The sequence below is a fragment of the Bos javanicus genome, chromosome 7 (assembly GCF_032452875.1).
Source record: "Bos javanicus breed banteng chromosome 7, ARS-OSU_banteng_1.0, whole genome shotgun sequence".
NCBI classification, from domain to species: domain Eukaryota; kingdom Metazoa; phylum Chordata; class Mammalia; order Artiodactyla; family Bovidae; genus Bos; species Bos javanicus.
Window position 1 is genome coordinate 22,760,005 of NC_083874.1, and position 20,244 is coordinate 22,780,248.

A 20,244-nucleotide genomic window follows, 5' to 3' on the forward strand; every position below is an offset into this window, starting at 1 on the left:
AAGAATACCATTTTGTATTTCAGACGCCTCTGTTGTTGCTACTGTTTAGTCGCTAAATCAAGTCCAACTTTTTGTGACCCCGTGGACTGTAGACCGCCACGCTCCTGTGTCCGCGGAATTCCCTAGGTAAGAATACTGGAGCAGGTTGCCATTTCCTTCTCCAGAGGGTTTTCCCAACTCAGGTAGCAGAACTGCGTCTCCTGTGTTGGCAGGCAGGTGCTTTACCACTGAGTCACCAGGGAAGCCCTCAGACTCTAATGTCATACAAAGTGTAGTTTCAGGAGGGAGAAGACTGAATGTGGATGTGTTTGGTCCAATATCCCCTCTCTGTAACATACCTGAATCTCCCTTCCTGGTAACAAAACCAAACCGAACCAAAATACTTCTAGAAAGAGGCCCATTTTTCAAGCTTTGAAGGTCCCACTCATTTCAGATAGAATGTGCTTGAAAATAACCAATGGAGATTTAAACAAAACAACAAAACAAAACCAACCATTATTTAAAATGAGAGCAAACTACAATTCATCAACTCAGCGTCCATAAAAAGAGCACTAATGGGGCTTCCCTGATGGTCTGGGGTTAAGAATCCGCCTTCCAGTGTAGGGGGTGCGGTTCTGATCCCTGGGGTCAGGGAGCTAAGAGCCCATATGCCACGGGGCAACTAAGCCCAATGCAGCCCAGCTACTGAACCCCAGTTCTTAGAGCCTGCACACCACAACAAAGAGCCTGCCTGCCTCAACTAAGACCTGACGCGGCCAAATAAATAAAGACTAAGAAAAACAAAAGAGCACTTAACTGCAAGCCAGGCACTATGCTGAGTACTTAACCTGCCTGCCAATGCGGGGGCTGGAGGAGATAAGGATCCCTGGGTAGGAAAGATTCTCTGGAGAAGGGTTTGGCTACCTACTCCAGTATTTCTGCCTACAGAATCCCGTGGACAAGAGGAGCCTTGTGGGCTACAGTCCATGGGGTCACAAATACAACATCTACTTTAATATACTGAAGTCTATTAGGTATGTGTCAATATTTCTATTTGCTGAGGTTTAATTAATTTGCTCAAGGTCGAACAGTAAATATCCAATGTTATGTATAACTTCCATTTAATTTATCGAAACACGTACTAGTGAAAAACTAGTCTGAAAATGGTAGGGTTCTGCCCATTAATTCACTAGCCTTAATTCAGTCTACTAGTTCACTATTCTTAGTAGTTTCCAAATCTGTGTGTAACGCATTTGACTAGACACTTGCCTCTATGCCTTTAAGATTATAATTTTATGATTGTATGAAAATTATCCTCAACTCACCAATGAAAACAAGTAACACACAAAAATAAAACAAATGCTGTCCCACCAGTTAAAACAGAGGGACATAAGCATTGAAATAGCTCTTCAAACAATGAAAAGAATGGTGAATCCACAAAACTAAGTGGAACATGAGCACTGGAAATATCTAAAAAATTAGAAGAATTTTTACTATGTACAAAGGTGATAAGAGACCAAACTTTACTCAGTACTGAAAGGAGCTATTTGGTGAGATCTTAGAATCTGTCTTGCATACAAGAGCTAACAAACTGATCTGTAGTATTTTCTACCCGTCATAAACATGTTTAAAGCAGAGAAAGATGAAAAACAGAATGGCTTTTATGTGTTTATGTCACAGATGAACAGATTAAGTGCTTTTAAAAAGGTCTTATATGGTACTTATAAATATGTCCCAGATAATTACTAAAATATTACTATAGTACAATATTAGGTCCCAGAAATTACTTAAACTCTAATTCCTCTTTAATCACAAATTATATAAAGTTAGCATAAACATTTTACTCTTCTACAACTATGAACAGTTTATTATCTAGACTTTACCTCTCTGATACTGACTTTTCTTTTTCTTCTGATTTTAAAAATAATACAATTGAGGTCCTTAACTTTCTATCCCATTTGTATATACCAAGGCCATGTGAGAATCAGGACCCAAACCACTAACTCTGGACAAATAAAGGCTTAATCCTCTTTATCTTTGCTGTTTCTAGGTTTATAAAACCCAATAATCAGTAAAAACAAAACAATGCAAAGGTTCATGCTATTGATGTTTCAGAAGAACCTTAATTTTAGCCATTTTAAAAATTCAATGCCTTATGAAGACACGCAGACTTTCACAGCATTTATACAAATGACAGAACATGTACCAAAGAAACTGTTTCCTACAAAAACACAACCATCTCTCAGATGGTGAGATGATTTGCAAAATATCTTTTAAGAAATGTTTCAGCATTCACATAAGCTGACAGTTCATAGGAGCTCACTGCTGCTGCTGCTGCTGCTGCTAAGTCGCTTCAGTCGTGTCTGACTCTGTGCGACCCCACAGATGGCAGCCCACCAGGCTCTCCTGTCCAGGCAAGAACACTGGAGTGGGTTGCCATTTCCTTCTCCAATCAATGAAAGTGAAAAGTGAAAGTGAAGTCACTCAGTCATGTCCGACTCTTCAAGACCCCATGGGCTGCAGCCTACCAGGCTACTCTGTCCATGGCATTTTCCAGGCGAGAGTACTGGAGTGGGGTGCCATCGCCTTCTCCGTAGGAGCTCACAATAGCTACTTAACATGACCTCATAGATGAGGAACATTTTCTTTATGAAGATATAGACAGTATTTTGTAATGAGCATAGAGAAAAAAATTGTTAGGACTTATCCACCATACATATATATATATTTTTTTTTAAACTATTTGACCACAATATTTTTTTCTCTTCCTACTGCCCGAAAAAAATCTTTCCTTGAGTTTCTTTCCTATTTTTCCCCCCAGTGATAATTATTTTTATCACAATAAAGGTAAAATAATCCTGTTTCTCAACTCCAGAGCTCCATGTTCTGAACTGTTCTGTATTCAATGGTCTCATATGTGAATATGCTCACCTGGGAGTGTTGTAATGTTAGAGGAAAAGACTTAATCTTCTATTTTTACTTTGCATCTTTTTTTAGAATTAAATTTCAGTAATATTTAGTGCATAGGATGACAGACACACCTGGTGGTTTCTCAGTGCACTTCTATAATAGTTACTAGAAACAGAGTAAATAGAACGCACTCAGACTAATGCCTAATCATACTTGAAACTAAACACGAGAATGAAAGCTCCTAGGGCATAACATCTTGACTTACTCTCTTCAAGTCACCTAAATGTGTCTGTCTCTGTACTCTCAAAGAACTCATGGTATAAAACCAATATGCAGAGGGGACAGTGTGGAAGAACTGGATTGGAGAATTTTATTTCAAGGAATCTCTGATTTGTGTATAATCCTGAAACTCACGACTGGAAATTTAAAAAAAAAAATCAGGTTACTTTTCATTCTCATTAAATTAAAATGAAAGATTAAACATTTCCTCTCAGACTGATAAAAACTGAAAGTCTGAAAATACCATGCATTTGATAAGTTTACGGAACAATGGTTGGTACACTCCAACTGCTGGCAGGAACGAAATTTGGTAAAACCACATTTAAAACAGAAGCAAGGAGATTAAGAAGAGGTGGCAAGAATAGAGAGAGTCCTTAATGACCTGGGTAACGATGATGGTGTGGCCACTCACCCAGAGCCAGACATGCTGGAGTGTCAAGTTTAGTGGGCCTTAGGAAGCATTACTATACACAAAGCTAGCGGAGGTGATGGAATTCCAGCTGAGCTATCTCAAATTCTAAAAGATGATGCTGTTAAAGTGCTGCACTCAATATGCCAGCAAATTTGGAAAAGTCAGCATTGGCGTTTTCCACAGGACTGGAAAAGGGTTGTTTTCATCCAAGTTCCAAAGAAAGGGAATGCCAAAGAATATTCAAACTACTGTACAATTGCCATCATTTCACGTGTTAGCAAGGTAATGCTCAAAATCCTTCAAGCTAGGCTTCAACAATACATGAATCAAGAACTTTCAGATATTCAAGCTGCGTTTAGAAAAGGCAGAGGAACCAGAAATCAAATTGCCAACATCTGCTGAGTATCACAGAGAAAGCAAAGGCATTCCCGAAAAACACCTACTTCTGCTTCACTGACCACACTAAAGCCTGTGATTGAGTGGATCACAGCAAACTGGGAAATCCTTAAAGAGATGGGAACATAAGACCACCTCACCTGTCTCCTGAGAAATCCGTATGCAGGACAAGAAGTAAGTTAGAATCAGACACAGAGTAACAGACTAGTTTCAAAACGGGGAAAGGAATACGTCAAGGTCATATGTCACACCCTGCTTATTTAACTTACATGCAGGGTACATCATGCAAAATGCCAGGCTGGATGAATCATACACTGAAATTAAGATTACCAGGAGAAATATCAACAACCTCAGAAATACAGATGATACCACTCTAATGGCAGAAAAGTGAAGAGGAACTAAAGAGCCTCTTGATGAGGGTGAAAGAGGAGAGTGAAAAAGTTGGCTTAAAACTCCACATTCAAAAAACAAAGACCATGATATCTGGTCCCATCATTTTAACACAAATAGAGAAAAAGTAGAAACAGTGGCAGATTTTGTTTTCTTGGGCTCCAAAACCACTGAGGAAGGTGACTGCAGCCACAAAATTAAAAGATGCTTGCTCCTTAGAAGGAAAGCTATGACAAACCTAGATAGCATATTAAAAATCACTTTGGTGACAAAGGTCTGCATAGTCCAAGCTTTGGTTTTTCCAGTAGTCACGTACAGATGTGTGAGTTGGACCATAAAGAAGGCTGAGCATCAAAGAATTGATGCTTTTCAATTCTGCTGGAGAACACTCGAGAGTTCCTTGGACTGCAAGGAGATCAAACCAGTCAATCCTAAAGGAAATCAACCCTGAATATTCATTGGAAGGACTGATGCTAAAGCTGATGCTCCAATCCTTTGACTAACTGATGCAAAGAGCCAACTCATTGGAAAAGATCCTGATATGGGACGACTGACGGCAGAAGTGGGGGACAGAGGATGAGACAGTTGGATGGCATCACTGACTCAATGGACATGAATTTGAGCAAATTCTGGGAGATAGTGAAGGACAGGGATGGCTGGCGTGCTGCAGTCCATGGTGTCACAAAGAGCTGGACATGACTTAGCAACCTGAATTAACAACAATAACATTTAAAACAATTGTGTCTTGCATGGTAAAAGCTAGTGTCCTTAAGACTTTAGAAACAGTAATTTCACCCCTTAAACTCTAGAGAAACTTATAGCATGTGTTCACCAGGCAACACATTCACAAAGACCCAAAAGAGCATCATTCATAACAGCCCCGTATTGGTAACAATTCAGAATTTCTAAAGGACTATATGGATGTACATGGTGTAGTCATACAACAGAACACTCTAGAGAAGAGGGAATTAAGTTCAGCTAACGTGAGCGACTTCATTTTCACTTTTCACTTTCACGCATTAGAGAAGGAAATGGCAACCCATTCCAGTGTTCTTGCCTGGAGAATCCCAGGGACGGGGGAGCCTGGTGGGCCGTCGTCTATGGGGTTGCACAGAGTCGGACACGACTGAAGTGACTTAGCAGCAGCAGCAGCAACGGCTTCAATACAGATTAGTCTTTTAAATTTAATATTGAATTAAAGAAAACATTATATTATATTGTTATAATTATATCATTATATTAAAAAAAATTATATCCAGTGCAACACCACTCATTTAAAGTTAAAACAGTAAACCAACTATAGTGTTCAGGGCACACACAAATAGTAAAACCATAAAACACAGTAAGGAAATGATTACCCTAAGAAGCAGGGCAGCAGCTCTCCTGGCGTTGGAGAAGAGATGTAAATGAGAATGCTGGAGGGCTTCTGGGGGTGTTGGCAATGCTCCACTTTTTGACTTGGGTTGATTCATAATACAATTGTTTTTGAATTATTTATTATATAGTACATTTATACGTAAAAGAAAATTTTAAAGTATTTTTTGGTGTGATAATGGTACTGTGGTTATGTGAAATAAAAGTCATTATCTCAGAGAAAAAAACTATAGATATTTATAGATAAGATGAAATAATGCTTGGAATTTGACTTCAAAATATAAAAAAGGCAAAGTAGATGCACTGATCAGATAAGAATTGATGCTGCTGGAGCTGAGCGCATGAGGTTGAGTATACTACTGTCTACTTTTGAATTATTTTTGCTGATGTCACTTTTTAAGAAATGATAAATGGCAGCAACCTCATGGCTTGCTAAGGAATAGCTTGCTTTACTTTCATGTATGTATCAAAAAACTCCAACTGAAATTAAATCAAGATCAACTTAATAAAAGCATTAAAGAAAACAATTTTCTTTCCGACATCAACAAATATAAAGGCCTTCTAGTTTCTAAGAAAAACGGCCTTCTGCTGCCATGTTCCTCCCGCCTCTCACCCGCCAGCACTCCTGCGCTTCTCCAGCTGGCATCCACATGGAATGCTAGGGACACGAACCAAGCACTTCCTGACCGTGCTGTAGGCACAGGCCAGGACAGGGGCACCTCATGCCAAGAGCCTTTCTAGTCTGTCTTCAGAGTTCATGTACACAAGTCCACACTTTCCCCACAGGTATGAGAGCACACAGGGAGTACCACCCACCACATCTGAGAGCAGCTTACTGTCTCTAGGAGGAAATCCAGAAGCTGCTCCCGAGACAGGACAGGCAGTTCCAGTGAGTGAGATAATCCTGCCTCATTTCCAGGTTTAGCATATGGTTAAGACATTTGAATCAGTCCTCTGCACTGCCTTTCTACAAAGTAGGAATATTTTTCATTTCTCTACTGATAAGGGTGATTTTTAATTTTCATTTACATAACTTCATCTGTTAAATGGTTTGAGAAGACTATAGTTATATGATTTTTTAGTTAAATTAAGAGCATGCATATTTGCATTTTCAGAAATGGGAAAAATGACACTGTATCAGTCAAATTCACACTTCATTTAGGGTATTTGGGAATGTGATTCCTGAAAAAGGAAGTTCTACATGAATCATGCCATCTGGGGTCATCAACACACAGTACTGATGGAGATGCATCACACACAAGCAAACACTCTTGCCTGGCATAAATCCTGTGAAATTCCAGAATGCCCTTACCGAGAGCTTCCTCTAGCCACCTTTCATTGAACTATTGCTGGCTCTTCCTCTCCGTCTGAGGTCTAAGGTCTGCAAGCAGCCTCTGTCTACTGACCACCCCATCTCCCTCCAACTCTTCACCTATTTCCCTTGAAGAAACCTCAGACTCTCTAATACACGGAGAACAGTGCCCTTCATTTTTTTTTAAATGACAGTAACCACTTCATCACTGACATACACAACCCCTACTATTATGGATTAGAACTGCACATCAAAACAACAAAAAAAGTGGAAGTAAGAAAAGTTACTGCAGGAAATAAGCAATCTTACTTCAGACGTGCTAGGCACACGACTGCAGATGGCAGAAGAGGACCCCCCGGCTGGCAGCGCAGGAAGGACACGGTACCGCGCGGCTGCAGGACGTAGTCTCGTCAGGCAGCGCTGCTTCTCCGTCTGGGCACACAGTAACACTCAAACCACTGAGAAGGGACATGCACTTCACTTAAAGAACAAAGCCATCCAATGATTTCCCATTTCCCAAGTGTAAAAACCAGTCTTTCCATGGCCTGGAAGGCCATACATGACCTGGCCCTTCACTATCTCTGACCTCATTTCCCACTACTGTGGCCTTGGCTCACAGCCACCCCGCCCTCTTTGATATTCCTCTCATACATACAACCCTGAGCTTCCAGAACTCTTGTACTCTCAGTCCCTCAGACTGAAGCGCTCTTCCCTACCTAACTGTGTGCCTTAAATCTTAGCTTAAATATCATTTCATCAAAGAGGTCTTTCCTGTACACTCTTAATCCGTCCCCCACTTCCCCTTCTCTATCTTTTCTTCTGCTTTCTTTTTCCACAGAACATTTACCATTATCTGACATCACAGACTCCTCCACTAGAATGACAGTGAATTAAGTCATAATGTCTGTTTCGCTCACTGTTATTTCACCAGAACCTGGCTTGCTGGAGAAATATTGGTGTTAATATGATGACTAGCATAGGTATCCAAATAAAGTAACACATTTCAGAGATAAAAACCATTACAAAACATCAGTACCGTGTGGGAAAACACTGTATAGGGAAAGCATGTAATGTGAGTAGAAAGGGGGGAGGTTGTAAATCAATATTTATTGTTTCGGAGGATAACTCAGAAGTTTATTACCTTAACTGTGGTGATGGAATTCCAGTTGAGCTATTCCAAATCCTGAAAGATGATGCTGTGAAAGTGCTGCACTCAATATGCAAGCAAGTTTGGAAAACTCAGCAGTGGCCACAGGACTGGAAAAGGTCCGTTTTCATTCCAATCCCAAAGAAAGGCAATGCCAAAGAATGCTCAAACTACTGCACAATTGCACTCAACTCACACGCTAGTAAAGTAATGCTCAAAATTCTCCAAGCCAGGCTTCAGCAATACGTGAACCGTGAACTTCTTGATGTTCAAGTTGGTTTTAGAAAAGGCAGAGGAACCAGAGATCAAATTGCCAACATCCACTGGATCATGGAAAAAGCAAGAGAGTTCCAGAAAAACACCTATTTCTGCTTTACTGACTATGCCAAAGCCTTTGACTGCGTGGATCACAATAGACTGTGGGAAATTCTGAAAGAGATGGAATACCAGACCACCTGACCTGCCTCTTGAGAAATCTGTATGCAGGTCAGGAAGCAACAGTTAGAACCGGACACGGAACAACAGACTGGTTCCAAATAGGAAAAGGAGTACATCAAGGCTGTATATTATCACTCTGTTTCTTTAACTTATATGCAGAGTACATCATGAGAAACACTGGACTAGAAGAAACACAAGCTGGAATCAAGATTGCCGGGAGAAATATCAATAACCTCAGATATGCAGATGACACCACCCTTATGGCAGAAAGTGAAGAGGAACTAAAAAGCCTCTTGATGAAGGTGAAAGAGGAGAGTGAAAAAGTTGGCTTAAAGCTCAACATTCAGAAAACGAAGATCATGGCATCCGGTCTCATCACTTCATGGGAAATAGATGGGGAAACAGTGGAAACAGTGTCAGACTTTATTTTTTTGGGCCCCAAAATCACTGCAGATGGTGACTGCAGCCATGAAATTAAAAGACATTTACTCCTTGGAAGGAAAGTTATGACCCACCAGACAGCATATTCAAAAGCAGAGACATTACTTTGCCAACAAAGGTTCGTCTAGTCAAGGCTATGGTCTTTCCTGTGGTCATGTGGTTTTTCCATGTGGATGTGAGAGTTGGACTGTGAAGAAGGCTGAGTGCCAAAGCATTGATGCTTTTGAACTGCGGTGCTGGAGAAGACTCTTGAGAGTCCCTTGGACTGCAAGGAGATCCAACCAGTCCATTCTGAAGGAGATCAGCCCTGGGTGTTCTTTGGAAGGACTGATGCTAAAGCTGAAACTCCAGTACTTTGGCCACCTCATGCGAAGTGTTGACTCATTGGAAAAGACTCTGATGCTGGGAGGGATTGGGGGCAAGAGGAGAAGGGGACGACAGAGGATGAGATGGCTGGATGGCATCACTGACTCGATGGACATGAGTCTGGGTGAACTCCAGGAGTTGGTGATGGACAGGGAGGCCTGGCGTGCTGCGATTCATGGCGTTGCAAAGAGTCGGACACGACTGAGCGACTGATCTGATCTGATCTGATCTGTGGTGATGGCAGCATGTGTATACATACATTCAAACTCAGCAGACAGAATATATTAATTATGCACAGTTTTTTGGGTATACCAATTATAACTCAAAAAAAAAAAAAGTTGGTAAAAAAGTCCACTAGCATTTCAATGCACAATAAGAAGGTAAAAAATTCACTGAAGTACTATAAACAGCTGACAGATCTTGTTTTTTAAAAAATTAAGGTGCAAAACAGCAACCATTTAAAGATTCCTACCTTAGCATATACATAGCAGCAACAACCGCAGCATTTACACTACAGACAATTTTAAAGGTTTAGATTACCACAGCTCAAAAAAATGGGACTCTATTTTATTCTGTACTATACTGTGCTAAAACTAAAGAGTAGGAAGGAAAAGTATGATTCTTATGCTACTACTCAGAAAAATGCATTCTAAGTTCTTCCCAATACTGAGCTGTTCCTTTTCCACACATGGAATGCGCAAGAGCAGGGGGCGGTAAAGGAGTGGGAGAGTCGGCACACAGCACTCAATTCTGGTACAGACTTTGGGGAGCTTTAGAGATGACCAAGCAGCTTTCAAATAAGGCACTCTTGATACTGTCTACTAGAGCTGCAAGGTACACTTCTGTAGGCTGTAAGCACGCACAAAATGATTAACGCACCCTTTAAGTGTCTCTCCCTAACGCCAACAAGCCAGCGGTTCTTCCACCACAGTAACCATGTGACCCTGTGCAGTGCTGTGCCGTTTTTCTCAGCAAGTCAAAAAGGTGGAATATTTCAAGCAATTACCTATTATTAAACAATAACACAACACAGACATGTTATATGTGCACAGAAACACTCAAACCGCAAATGCTTTGTGTATCAGAAAATGTATTTCTAATGTCCTGTACTTGTAATTCTAAAGTCTTATGCTCCCACTCTTTAAAATTCCCAATCTATGTCATTCTAGTTTGAGTATACCTGTAAAACAGAATGTTATATGCATTATGAATGCTGGCAATAAACAAATCAACCTTAAAAAATATGGAAATAGAACTTGTGGTTTCCTGTCAGACATGTAAGGGGCTTAGAAGATGTCGTGCCAATCCACATGATCAAAAAGTTGAACTGAAAATCAACAATTCTCAGGTCCTTTAGAAAACTGAGATCACAGAACCAACCGCTGCCTCCAGAACTGGAGAGACAGGCCAGTACAGAAAACCACCATGGACTAGAGTGGAAACCCCCAGGTCATGCAGAACCAGAGCAGGACAACTTAAGACTGTAACTGAGGAGTTCCTGGGTGAGGAGTGTGGACAGCTGGAGCGTTTAGGGGGGCCTGTCTTAGGAGGGCCCCCGGGCTCCTGGGAGTTTCACCAGCAGGAACTCTAGCATGTTCTCAAAGTGAGTACCAGAGAAAACTCTCCTTCTCCTTCAGCCAAGAGGAGGGAAAGGCAGACATTTTAAAATAAGATACAACACTATACGCTGGTTCAGTGCGTTTGGTTCTGATGTTATCTGAACAGAGACAGGCCTATCTTCCCTGTCTCCTCTAAAAGGGTATTTTGTCTATCCAGAGAGTACTGTAATGGAAGATATGCCACTGAAACAGAACAAATTCAACATCTTTCTTTTCACAGTCTAACTCTTTTAGATAAGATGATTTTCCTCTTTGACTACATTTTTCATGTTGGCTAGCTACAGTTAAAGAATGTGTCACAGCTACCCGGGCACTTGACTGAGAGTCTCTGAAGTTGGGCCTGGAAACGGAATGCGTGGCCTCTTTCTGGGGGAGAGAGAGGGAAGCATTCACAGAATGTGAGCGCTGGGAGGGGCCTTGGAGGGAATCTGTGGTAGGCAGCCTGTGAAGTTGGTCCCAATGATCCCCGTCTCCTGGAGTTCATGCCTTTGTCTACTCCCCTCTCTCGGGTGTGAACTAGATTTAGCGAGTTAATTCTACAGGCCAGAGCACAGCAAAAAGTGGTGGCAAGTCACAGAGATTCTGACGTCCACCTTGCCTGCCCTCTTCCTCACACTAGCGGAAGCCAGTCACCACGCCGTGAGCTGTTCTGTGGCGAGACCAGTGTGGCGACTAACTGAGGGAGGCCTCCAGCCAACAAGGAACCGAGGCCCTTATTCCAGCCGAGACTCTTGTCAGGACTCAGAGAGAAACCAAACCCTGCCAATAACTGCTTCAGTAACCGAGAAAGCAGGTCCGCTCGGCACTGAACCCTGAGGTAGTTATGGCCTCAGCTGTAACTGTCACCTCAAAGATACCTTAAGTCAGAGGACTTGGCTGAACACTGCCTGGCTTCCTGACGCACAGAATCTGTGAGATAATAAACGTCTGTTTCAAACCACCATGGCTCAGGTTACCTTGCATCATCTTAGTTATGGACAAGGAAGTAGCAACCCACTCCAGTACTCTTGCCTGGGAAATCCCATGGAAGAGGAGCCTGGCAGGCTGCAGTTCACGGGGTAGCGAAGAGTCGGATGAGACTGAGCGACTAACACTAACTAAGTGAATCTGTGAGATAATAAAAGTCTGTTTTAAGCCACTATGGTTTAGGCTAACTTGCGTCATCTTAGGTAACTAAAACTTCACCCAATCCAATCTCTATATTCTCAGTGACCTAAAGGCGATCAGGAGAGGTTTGATACTTTGCCTGAACTCTGACTCAGACCACATCAAAAAACCACACCTAGACCACTGCCACACACAGGCCCCAGGTAGGGTTCTCACAGCAATTTACAATTGTTGTTGCTGTTCAGTCACTTCAGTCGTGTCCGACTCTTTACAACCCCACGGACTGTAGTCCACCAAGCTCTTCTGTCCATGGGAACTCTTCCAGGCAAGAATACTAGAGGGAGTTGCCATTCCTTCTTCAGGGGATCTTCCTGGACCAGGGATCAAACCCACGTCTCTGGCATGGGCAGGCAGGTTCTTTCCCACTGAGCCCCACCAGGGAAGTGCAATTTATAATGCCCTTCTGCAATCTGGCACTATGGAAATTTGCCTGCTCTTCTTAACAAAGCATCCCCTCAAAAGAAACCTATTTGGCCAGCTCCTAATTGACTGAGGTTATATCAGAAACTAACCAACTTTGGGGAAGGGAAATGTCCAACTGCAGCCTCCTCCAGCCCGTCTGTCTCAACTAAGGAGTAAAAAAAAAACTGAAACAAAACTGAGAAGCACTTGTGTAGGTCACAGTCCAGGGGGCTCAGGCTCACTAAAGACCGAGACCTAACCACGGCAGTGTACCATGCTTCCCGTCCCCAGCATCTCACCAGTACATCATCAGTGTTCCTGTGTGAAAATACAGGGAAATACCATCGAAAGCTCTGGACCTCTCAGACCTTACTTAAACACAAGTCCTACAGAGACAACAGGGCAGAAAAGCAAGGACACCACGGAGAATGTTATCCCGGGACACCTACAACTGCAGCAAAGATTAAGCAAAGCCTGATCCCCACACAGACAAATACAAAACTGATACTACAGGCCTGTTTCCCTCAGTTTCTTTTACTCAGCATATTATCACAAATGACTTTCAACAAAAATTACAAGGCACAGTGCAAACAGTACGGTGATGGGATTCAAGTATTCTAAAATCTTTCAAAACTGCTGAAAATGCAATCACTGGCAATGTAAGTTGTAAATGATAAATTGTACACAATAACAAATGCACAGGTAAACGTGGTTACTGAAATAAATATTCATTTTATGCTTAAGTAAATTTGAACCTTTCTCATTAAAAGTCAGGAGAAGCAAGAATGTTCAGCCATCATCGACACTATTCAATACTATATTGGAGGTCTAACCAATGCAGAAATATTTCAATAGGGATAAAAGTTTATATATGAGAATTAAGACAAACAAAATGTCATTATATGGAGAAATTTAAGAAATATAAAGCGTTCAGTATGGTATCTGGATAAAAAATTGGTGTATAAAAATTATTAATTGCTTACAAAATAGTAAAAAAAAAAAAAAATCCACTAGGAAATGTAATAGCAAAACAATTTCATTCAGAATAGCAAGGAAAATTCATTTTAAAAAATCTAGAAAAAACTGAGCAAGAAATATGCAAAACTTACATGATGAAAATTTTAACTTACTAAAAGAACATGAAAAGGTCTGTATAAATGAAGATGTATGCTATGCTTCTCAATGGAATTACTCAAAATTCAAAAGATGTCAATTCTCATCCAATTACATCTAGATTCAATGCAATTCTAAAGTAAACACCTGAATGATTTAAAAGATGCATGACATATCTCATTCAAAGAAAAAAATACAAAAGACAACACAGCAAAAAACCATGTCATAATCCGTCTTAACAACAAGATTTATCAAAATAGTTGAAGAAGAGCTACATACTAAGTAACGGCAGCAGGTGCGACGGCACAGGTGTAAACATGTAACCAAAAGAACGGAACAGATTTTAAGAGCAGTCTCTTTAAATACGTGAAAATGTAGTATATAATAAAGGTGACATTTCATATCACTAACAAAAAGACTGGCTATTTAATAAACTGTTTTTAGATAGCTGACTTAACGTGAAAGAACAGTCAGACCCCTACCTCATCCCACACAAAGCAACCCTCCATACTTCATGGATCAAAGAACTAAATGTAACAGCATTACAAAAGGAGTAAAAGGGAAGATGGTGAGCCGTTAACAGTAGGAATCTGTACCCCCACCACCACTGTACAGGCATTATGTTTCTGCTGTATCTATTCTGGAACTCTGGAGTCTCTTTAAGGCTTGCAACTTCCAGGGGAAAACTTGAAAGGTAAATTGCAGCTAGTTTCAGTCAGCGTCAGCTCTCAGCAGAGGAGCAGAGCAGGGCTCCCCTCCTCCCACACCTGTGGTCTTTGTACATCACGCGCACAACCTCTGGGGAGCCAGGGTGGGCAAAAACGAGCCTGTCCTCCAAACATCTCCACTTCTGATCACAGAGGAGCAGACCAGCAGACGGGCGGGCCGCCACTGCTGGTGCTCAACTCCCCAACTGTTGCAAGGCCCTCATCCTCTGGCTGAAGTGATTTCCAGAAAACTTAAAAAGCCAGTGCCCTTTCTTCTCCTCCCTGCCCTCACTTTTTCATATTTTCCCTTTTCCAGAGCCAGACATTAAAGACTAGGAGATTCCAAAACAACTGTATATACAAGGAAAATTAAAAAGTGGACTGTGTATATGACCAAGGAAAGGGTCAGAAAAGATCTGAGGAGACCTTAAGATTACATATCATTCCTCCTTTCATATTATTACAAATGTTACTCCAAACAGAATACAATAGAAATTCATTTATTCAGCCAGTCAGCCAGCAAACCAGCTAGCATGTATAACCACATTCTCCAAGGTATTAGATGCGATCCTGAAGTTATAAAGGAAACATGGTCAGGGCCCCTAAAGAAGAGACGGCAATAGTTACCACACAAGAAGGTCCATCCTACCATAGAAAAATGAACTAAAAGAGCTGGTGGAAATATTGCTGAGGGGTTTTCCCCTAAGTCAGGAGAAAGTGGGGAAGATTTCACAGAGTTGACATTCGATATAGGCATCTTAAAAGATGAAGAGAAAACTGGAGGGGGAAGGTAGAATTTTGGTAGAGGTAACAAAATGTGCACAGGTTAGAAGGGACAAAAGTGAGGCAGGTAGCAAGAAATGGCCAGCGCAGACTTACTGTCCACTCAGGGCAAAAAAAATGGAACCTACGTCTACAAGGAAATAAGGATAACGGCATCTTCCCCAGAGAACTGCTGTGAGGACGATGAGATGGTAAATCCTGGCTCGCCACCTTCCACCCACTCATCTCCAAAGCCGACTTGGCTGTTCCACCGCAGGGTGTCTCCCTCTCCTCTCACGCGTCCACCGGAAGTTGGTCTACAACGTTCTCAATCACATTTGGTAGTCTACTACAGCTCTTCACATATAGCATTTACTCAAAAGCAAACTTACTTTTTTCTTTCTTTAATCAGATGTTTAGAATTTCACTGACAAGCCTTGGAACGGCCCTGCAATCACTACTGGAATCCTGGTTCTTAGCCTGAGAATCAACAGTATGCATACCAAGTACCCCACCCAATTTGTGTGTGTATCACGTCATACTTACGGGTTGAGGCTGTTCTGCGATACAGCAGTTGAAACACAACCAGAATTCACTCATGCTGATAGTCCAAGTTATAAATGAGCACCAATGAAGTTTCCAAATCTCAACTCGGGAAGCTTCACAAAGCACGCTTCTCAATGCGATCAACGTCCAATGATGCCAAAATAATAACTTTATTACTTCTCTGTACTTGTTCCTGGAAGTCAAGTGTCTTTTACAGTCAATCTAATAAAGAAAAGGTCAGATTATTTCCTTTCTTTGTTTCTGGTCTACAGAGACTTGCTTCTGAACCACCAGGAAAAGTATAAAAATTGTTGTCTTGACTCAGGGCCTCAACAGGTGGTCTAGAAAAAGAAAAAAGGAAAGAAAACAAGTTACTTTACTTATCCTTGGAAGCTTATTTCTTAAATCCCTGATAAAATTAAGAATATTTCAAAAAAAGTAAACACTGAAAAAAAATCAAGACTTTAATAAACTGATAAGTCACTCAACAGAAAAATATTTAAGTACTGAGTGTCAGGTATTAGTAACATAGGAACTCAAAGGAAACGGTAATCCTTGCCTTCACAGAGCATTCTGTTTTGTGACTATAAAAGCTTTTCCCGAAGCTATGACTCTAAACCAGAAAGACATAAATGACTGCTATTTTTACATTTGCATAGAAGATCTTCAGTGAAGATTAATGCATACATGTTCAATGGCACACATGTAGGCCATAACAAGGCATGAATTTGGGACCCTCATTCTACACAGTCTAAAGGACGTGCCTTCTAACATATTACAGGAAAATGACACATTAAGTTTTAAGCATATGTTCAGAGAAGATAAGGAGGAAGAAAATATACACTATCATCACAGTAAAATTCAGAAACTGGAATGCATTTTCAAGGAGAGGTGAACTTTCCTCACCTCACCCAAACTCTGAAACAAAGAAGAAGCAGTCTTGCAACTGGCTCTGTCCAATGAAGCGAGTAAATACTATGAAGGTTTATAAGCTCAAAAGAAAAGTATGTTTCATTTATTTCCTCAGCAAGAGTATCAGAGCAAAGGGTTATATTTACAACATCAAGAACATTATTTCAGCTACTATTTACTTGACAAGCTTAATTCCACCCTGAATCAAAGATCTTGGCCATTAAAAAAATTACTGTGAAATCTTTTAACCAATTCTATGAAAACAAATATGCCTTTGTTTGACACTGAAATTCCTTTTGCTCACCACTGCTATTGTAGCACATACAAACACTGAGTTACTCTGATGTTTCAACTCTACTGGATTTGAAATCTGAGGTTTTAAATCTACTATATGATTTATTCTATCATTATATTTTCTCATCTACATACCATGCCAGGCAACACCCTTTTTACTCTTAATTTATCTTTGCCAGAAACCACTGTCAAATTAATTTTACAATGGAAGGTGTTTTATTTTCTTCACTTTTTAACTAAGTAAATGTTCCTTCTGTTTAACACTTAAAATTAATCAATGGCTTCCCTGTTTAAAAATCCACATTTCCACAAATTCAAATGTCCTTCCCAGAGTAAAGCTATTCCTTATTTTTAAAATTTTAAAATACACATTTTCCCACTACATGTACTACTTTGAAAGTGATATTCACAATAATTCTTAATGTTTAGTTGAAGTATGACTGCTTAAAGTATAATAATTTGTATTTCTGGAGATAAGACAGAAAAGATACTTAAGTGTATCATCTAGAAAACAGATAGGATGAAATACATTTTCAAACCAAGGGGATGTTTGCAGCTCCACAGGTTTTTATTTGTTAAGTAAACATTTAAGTCTAAAAATGTTTCAAACACGTCTTGGAATATCATACCAGTATACTTTCCTTCTTCTTGCTTTTCTAAACAAAATTTCTTTTTAGAATTTTTTACAAATGTGTATATACTTAGAACACATTTATACATAACACCTTTAGAGAAGTACTGAATTTGTCACAAAAATTTCCACAGACACTAATAATAAATATACTCATAGTTACTTTCACTTCCTGAGCTCAGTGTTGCTTACATGACATCCACACTGAAAACCTTACTTTTAATACCTTAAGATAACAAAAGAAGTATCACTTTGCAACATCAACAACTAAACTTGGCTTTAAACACAACTCAGCAGATTCCACACATACATCAGGGGTCAAACTGGACCACAGTACCAGAGCATCTCACCAACCACAGTTTCATTAGACATACGATTTTAGAAAAGCTTACGTGAACTGTCAGGCTACTTAGTGATTTGCAGAGCTTCCTTGCATTAAAAGCTCAGTCTCTCGACTTTCAGAGACTGGCATTGAGTAAAAAAGTATGGAAGTAAGCAGTATGCTCTGGTCAAAACTCTAACCTCCTCAGCCCCTCCCCCTCCTCCTCCCTTTCCACACCTAAATCAAATGCTGCAGATATAAGCTTCATACTTGCCTGAACAGTTTCACTGCTGACAATTTAAAGAATTTATGTCCCAACATCCTACACACAAATCAATAAAACAAAACTTTTTAGGTCAACTTCCAAAGAAACAGTAAGGCCATGACTCGGAAAAAAAAAAAGAAGGCAACGAGGCATACCTCTAACCAAATAATTTCTTTTCCTTTTTTTGTGAAATACTTTAACTCAGCTGAGGTACAGAGCATGCTTAGTTTGTGCGAAACAGAATTGGATAAAATTTAGAATTTAGACTTTGAAATAAAAGAACGGTGGCAATTGTTAATACTACCTTAATTTTTCACAATGTTAGCCTGAGGAACTGACAAGCTCTGTTAGCTATAAAAATGGAATGCTACACTGCCAGTGTCACAAGTCTGAAATGAAGGCTAAATGAGGGTGTACATAAGGGTAGTGCATATATTACAAAGAGTTATACTGATATAAGATGCTCTTATTTGTTATCAAAGTTAAAATAGCCAACAGTACAATGAAGTAACAAAAAATAATGTGTAATAGCTGTGAATTTTTAGCAAACAACCTAAAAGTCTACATTCCCCACCACACCAAAAAAAAAAAAGGGAATAAAAAAAATTTTTTTAAAGAACTGAGACAATCTACAGAGTGGGAAAAAATATTTGCAAACAATGCGACCCACAAGGCCTTAATTTCCAAAATATACTAACAGCTCATACAACTCAACAACAACAAAAACAGCTTAATCAACAAATGGGCAGAAGGCTAAAGAGACATTTCTCTAAAGGAGACATACAGGTATATGAAATAAGTACATGAAAAGATGCTCAACAGTGCTATTATTAGAGAAGTGCAAACCAAAACTACAATGATGTACCACCTCACACCAGTCAGAATGGTCATCATTAAGAAGTCTACAAATAATGGAGAGGGTATGGGGAAAAGGCAACCCTCCTCCACTGTAGGAAGGATGTAAATTAGTACAGCCACTATGGAAAACAGTATGGAAATTCCTCTGAAAACTAAAAATAGAATTACCATATAATCTAGCGATCCCACTCCTGCACATATACCTGAAAAAACTATAATTCAAAAAGACACGCGCACTCCCATGTTTATAGCAGCACTGTTTCCAATAGCCAAGACATGAAAACAACCAAAATTTCCATCGAGAGATGAATGGGTAAAGATGATGTGGTACATTTATACACTGGAATACTACAGACATAAAAAAGAACAAAACAACGCCATTTGCAGCAATATGGGCACAACTAGATTATCATGCTACGTGAAGTAAATCAGAAAGAGAAAGACAAATACCGTATGCTATCACTTACATGTGGAACCGAAAATACTGCACAAACGAACATACCTATGATGCAAGACTCAGACACGGAGAAGAGGCCTGTGGCTGCCAAAGGGGTGGGGGCTGGGGAGGATTGGACTGGGACTTCAGAGTTAGTAGATGCAAACGATTACATATAAAAAGGATAGACAACAAGGTCTTACTGTATAGTACAGGAAACTATACATCCTAAATAAACCACAATGGAGAATAATATAAAAAAGAATATATAACTGTATAACTGAGTCACTTAGCTATACAGTAGAAATTAACACAATATTGTAAATCAACTATACCTCCATAAAAAACTGAAAAAAATGAACTGTACTCCATTCATACAAAAGAATACTACAGTAAGTGGTAGCTGCATCCAACACACGGGTCACTTCTCACTGCCATGTTACTGAGGACAAAATAATGCACGTGCAAAGACCTCATGTATGCGAATTTCAAAAACAAGTTCAAAAAAAAAAACAAAAAAAAAACTTCAACTAAACTATTTTGTGTAGAGATGCATACTGCTGCTGCTAAGTCGCTTCAGTCGTGTCCGACTCTGTGCGACCCCATAGACGGCAGCCCACCAGTCTCCCCCGTCCCTGGGATTCTCCAGGCAAGAACACTGGAGTGGGTTGCCATTTCCTTCTCTAATGCATGAAAGTGAAAAGTGGAAGTGTAGTCGCTCAGTCGTGTCGGACTCTTCTCGACCCCATGGACTGCAGCCTACCAG

The 20,244-nt window shown here is 40.2% G+C and overlaps 1 protein-coding gene across 7 annotated transcripts in view; it reads right to left on the reverse strand.

The window, feature by feature from the left end:
- The window catches only part of CDC42SE2 (CDC42 small effector 2), a 119,388-nt gene that overhangs the window by 34,963 nt on the left and 64,181 nt on the right, over positions 1-20,244 (reverse strand). For 4 of the 7 annotated variants that reach the window (XM_061422881.1, XM_061422877.1, XM_061422876.1 and 1 more), the window contains one exon: positions 16,014-16,101. Coding sequence is in view for 3 of the 7 variants with exons in the window: in XM_061422878.1 (XP_061278862.1) it covers positions 15,978-16,101 (124 nt within the window). In the remaining 4 variants the exon portion in view is untranslated. Of the gene's footprint in view, positions 1-15,760; positions 16,102-20,244 lie in introns of those variants that run through there. The other 3 variants (XM_061422882.1, XM_061422878.1, XM_061422879.1) reach the window with 2 other exon arrangements.